This window comes from Sciurus carolinensis, chromosome 6 (genome assembly GCF_902686445.1).
Source record: "Sciurus carolinensis chromosome 6, mSciCar1.2, whole genome shotgun sequence".
NCBI lineage: Eukaryota > Metazoa > Chordata > Mammalia > Rodentia > Sciuridae > Sciurus > Sciurus carolinensis.
In genome coordinates this window covers 7886156-7890595 of record NC_062218.1, presented here as the reverse complement: position 1 = coordinate 7890595, position 4440 = coordinate 7886156, and the positions used below count along the sequence as shown (strand labels likewise).

The window sequence follows — 4440 nt, the reverse complement described above, 5'->3', positions numbered from 1 at the left end:
CTCCTAGAACTACCAACTCAAGTCATAAAATTCTCATCATTGGGAAAAATAGCAGGGACAAGATTTCAACCCCTGAATTATCTGCAGATAGATGATGCTGGTATGGAAGGCGTTGAGTGTGCCCTTCACCACACAGCTTTTGTGTTTTGTGATGCTTTGTGACTTATCATCTATGCTTCTCTACATAACAAGGTTGAATTCTGGGTGGTCCTGAACCGCTCAGTCTTTGAAGGTTGGAGCTCTGACACTTAGGCTAGCGTCTTATATTGCTGGGTGTAGAACTTTATTAGAGCAGAAGTGATAATTTTTCAAAAATTGGTTTTTGAGGAATGCCTCAATAACCTTAAGTGGAACCACATCTGTAGCCACAATTAGTCCCTCATGACAGTGGAAGGACTGGGTACCTTCAGCTGTTTCCTAGCGGATCCAAAAGTGTGTGATTGCACTATTTGCCTGTGGTGACTTTGAAAGCTAAGTAGACATGAAAAATGCAAAAGCCATCACTAACAAGCAAATTGTTGCCAGAGTATCTCTTTCTTATTTGACTGTCTCAGAACCAAATTGAGAAAGCGGTGATATAAACAAAGGCCACCCCTTCCTATTCCATTGCCTTCCACTGGGTCCTGATCAAGTTGAGAGAAAACCGGAAAGCATGAATAGTTGACACTGTCCAAAAATCTATAGTCTCTAAAAAAACAACTGATCTTTCTCTTCTTAAAATGTCAGAGGCTCACTTCATTTTCTTTCTTCTCTGTACAGTGACGCAATCCATGACCGGGGTCTTTGCGAACGGCATCATCGTGGTGGCCAACGGCATTGCCTTGGTCAGGCAGAGAAGACTGGCTTCCCTGGATCTGCTGCTTTCTTGCCTGGCGATGACGCGGATCTGTATGCAGGTGCTCATCTTCGGCGCCCATCTGGTTACTCTCTCCTTGTTGAAACCATCTGTATTTATTGAGACTTTTCTAATTCTCATATTTATAAATAAATTGGGACTTTGGCTTGCCACATGGCTTGGTGTTTTCTACTGTGCCAAGATCTCCACCATCCCACACTCCATCTTCTTCTGGCTAAAGATGAGGATATCGAAGTTGGTGCCGTGGCTGATCCTGGGGTCTCTGCTCCATGTGTCCATCACTTGCGGTATCCACGGCAAATATATGTGGCCATTTTCCAAAGAAGAGTTGATGGCCTTTTTCTCTGAAAATAGAACTAAGATCAAAGACATGCATTCTGTACCGTTTTACCTTTTCATCGCGGAACACATACTGCCCTTACTTATCTTCCTAGTTGCAGTTCTGCTCTTGATTTTCTCCTTGGGGAGACACACCCAGCAGATGAGAGCCATAGCAGTGGGCACCAGGGAGCCTTGTAGGAGTCCCCACGTCAGCGCTCTCTTCTCCATTCTGTCGTTCCTCATCCTCTACTTCTCCCACTATGCAGTGAGTATTTTGTTCTTCACTCAAATTTTCCAGTTTGGAAGCCACCCCTTTCTGTTCTGCCTGATGGTGGCTGGTGCATACCCTGCTGGACACTCTATCATCTTAATTTTAGGAAATGCTAAACTGAAACAAAATGTAAAAATGTTCTTCCTCCACGGTAAGTGCTGTCAATGAGGAATTGGGTCACTTCAAAGCAGCCAGGATGCAGTGACTTATCAGCACCTGCCGTTCCTTGCCCAGCCAACAAAGCATCCTGTACATAAATATATAACATGTCATCTCAAGATTGTTTACTCAGCCTTAGGGATGTTTATAGCTTTGCTACTTTTTTTACAGAGTTAAATTGATTTTAAAAGCATGACACATGTCAGGAGATTACATCCATGTCAATATCCATCATCTTGCAAGATGCTACCATTGAGAAAACGGGGAAAGTAGTATAGGGATCTTTCTGTAGACTTTCTTACAAGTGCATGCAAATCTACAATTGTCTTAAAATAAAATGTTTAATGACAAAGGAAAGCACATGTTTGTCTTTGTGACAGCAGAATGTCAGAAGGCCCCTCTGTGTCTTAGATGGTTTGTCGAATGGACTGTGCTCATCCTCTGTCTACCTGCAAGTTATTTCTGTTTTGTTCGCTGGAGTCACAGACAATGAAGCCACTCTTCCTCCTCAGATCAGAGGGAAGCTGAGCACAGACGGAGCTTCATCCTTGTGAGCAAGTTCACTTTCTCCAGGCTGCAGAGATGGAAACGCTGTGGTGACCTGTCCCAATAGCTGAAGAAAGGACAGAAAATGGAGGAGGAAGAGGAGAAGGTGTACTTGAGTTCCATTGACCCTAATCAGGTATTCTGCAGACGATAGCTTGCAAGCGTGTTTCATTTTGCATTTTTGTACTGACTTTGGGATGCCGTAGACCACCAGGGACCATTTGGTACTCCTACCGCACTGCATGTCTTCCTCCACAACGAAGCAACAGCCGTCGGTAGGTGGAGCTGGGGGTGTCTCCATCTGCTGGAAGTCATAGATGCATTTTCTGTTTGGCTAATAGTTTTGGACACTAAGATATATGTGTGCATTTCTAAAACAGATTCAGAATCATTTTGCTTTCAGGCAAGTGAATAAAATAAAAATACGTTCTTAAGTTTAGCTGTAACTTGTAGTTTAGGTGCGATGGTATGAAATGTGTTTAGGTGTGGATTTGCCCATCACCAGTAGTAAGAATTCAAAGGCTGGTTCTCTAACTCCAGACATGCAGCTCACAGAGAACTTGCTTCAAAGAGCGAGAGACGTGTCTCTTCTTGAATGTGGGAATTAGGGTTCTCGGCATCTTGCCACAGGTCTTGGACATCACTCCTTAAGGAACAAAGTGACGGCCTCCATCTTCCTGCTTCTTCATTGCCCCACTTCCACCAGGGCAGGAAGGTTGGTTGTGGATTGTGCTCTCAGGAAGCCAGCTCTGGCGAGAGCAATCATGTCCTGGAGGTAATTATTGCTCCTATGTGGGGAAGGCACAACAAAGAGTCACTTTTATTTTTCTCACATCTCAAGTTCAGCCAATAAATAACTGCTCCTTGAATTTGTGATGTCTGTTACCTGCAAGGTGAACATAGGGAGGGTGGGAGCAGCCTCAAACGTTCAGGAAGAAATTCATAATTATGCAACTCTGGTGATTTTTTTCCCCAGATACCAAATTCTGATTCTATTTCATGAAGCTGCTGTTTTCATAGTGGTAGTTAATGGGATGACTGTTAAGGTATGACTAAGTGTGTATTATTAATATCACCAAGAGTTGTAAAAAACCTTAATGCATAATAAATAAGCATCTGAAACTTTCCCAGACTGCTTTCCTAGAAATGCACTTCTTCCCGAGATTGCTGCCCACTCTCGTGCTGCCGGGCTTGCCCTGGATATAATTGCTCAGTTCTAGAAGCCACGCGGTCTGGACCTGTCTCTCTGGAGGCTTCTTCATCTGGACTCACCAGCCCTACCAAGTTGTTTTTGTCCTCCTCGTCTAGCAGGGGTTGACCTCTGTCAAGGCAAGGATCTCCCTTCACCCACCTGTGACTTTTATTGATGGGGCTTACTGCGGTTTGAATGTCCCCCAAGGTTTCTGTGTTGAAATTTAATCACATTGTGAGGAATGAAGAGGGTGGGAACTTCCCTGACTGTGGTGTTTAGAGGTGGGTCAGGATTAGGATCAGACAAGGCCATTGAGGCAGAGGCCTTGTGATTGACTCCTGGTGGCTCTATAGGAGAGGGAGAGAACAGAAGAGACACACCTTCATGTTCCCTGTCCCCCCATGTGACCCTCAGTGCGGCCTCTGGACTCTGCTGGCAGAAACCCCTCACCAGAGTCAGTCCCTGACCTTGGACCAGAACCATGAGCCAAAATAAGCCTTTTCTATTTGTAATCTACCTAGTCTGTGCTACAGCATTAATGGACACAGAGAGTAGACTAAGCCAGGACTGGACGCCACGGCTCCTGGGAGGCTTGGCCATGAGATCTCATGTACCATCCACCCTCCCTCCCCAACCTGTGGCTCCCCAGGAAATCTAGTATCTGCAGCTCAGTCAATATGGCTTCTAGCAAAGGCTTCCAGAGAGTCTGAGCCAAGAGGCAGGGCCTTTCTGAAAAGGGACCCAGCAAGGATTTTGCATTCCACCTCAGATAGAGGTTCAATGAGCAGCCCAAAGTGGTGTGCTCCCCCTTCTAACACTGACTCCTTCAGTCCTCAACCCCAGCTGTTCTCCACGGTTTCCGGTGACTGAAGAGGGTGACGTCAGCAGAGAGGTCTCAATCTGCCTCCATACATACTGGCTTTCAAAAATGTAAGTGTTGTGATAATTTGAATATTAAAATGAAAAAAAGTTAAATGTCTCACAAACTATAAAGGCCTTTTAAATTTTCTGTCATTCAAATGTAGCAACCTCTTGAAGAGAGGACAATCTGGACTGGAAAATGCTATGAGGACATTAGCATTTAACGATTACCCT

General features: G+C 44.8%; 1 protein-coding gene across 1 annotated transcript; it reads left to right on the top strand.

Annotated features, from left to right (window-relative positions):
• Positions 1-719: 719 nt before the first annotated feature.
• On the top strand, positions 720-1616 carry Tas2r1 (taste 2 receptor member 1). Its single transcript, XM_047555111.1, has one exon. The coding sequence runs from the start codon at positions 720-722 to the stop codon at positions 1614-1616; it is 897 nt and encodes a 298-aa protein (XP_047411067.1).
• The last annotated feature ends 2824 nt before the right edge of the window (positions 1617-4440 follow it).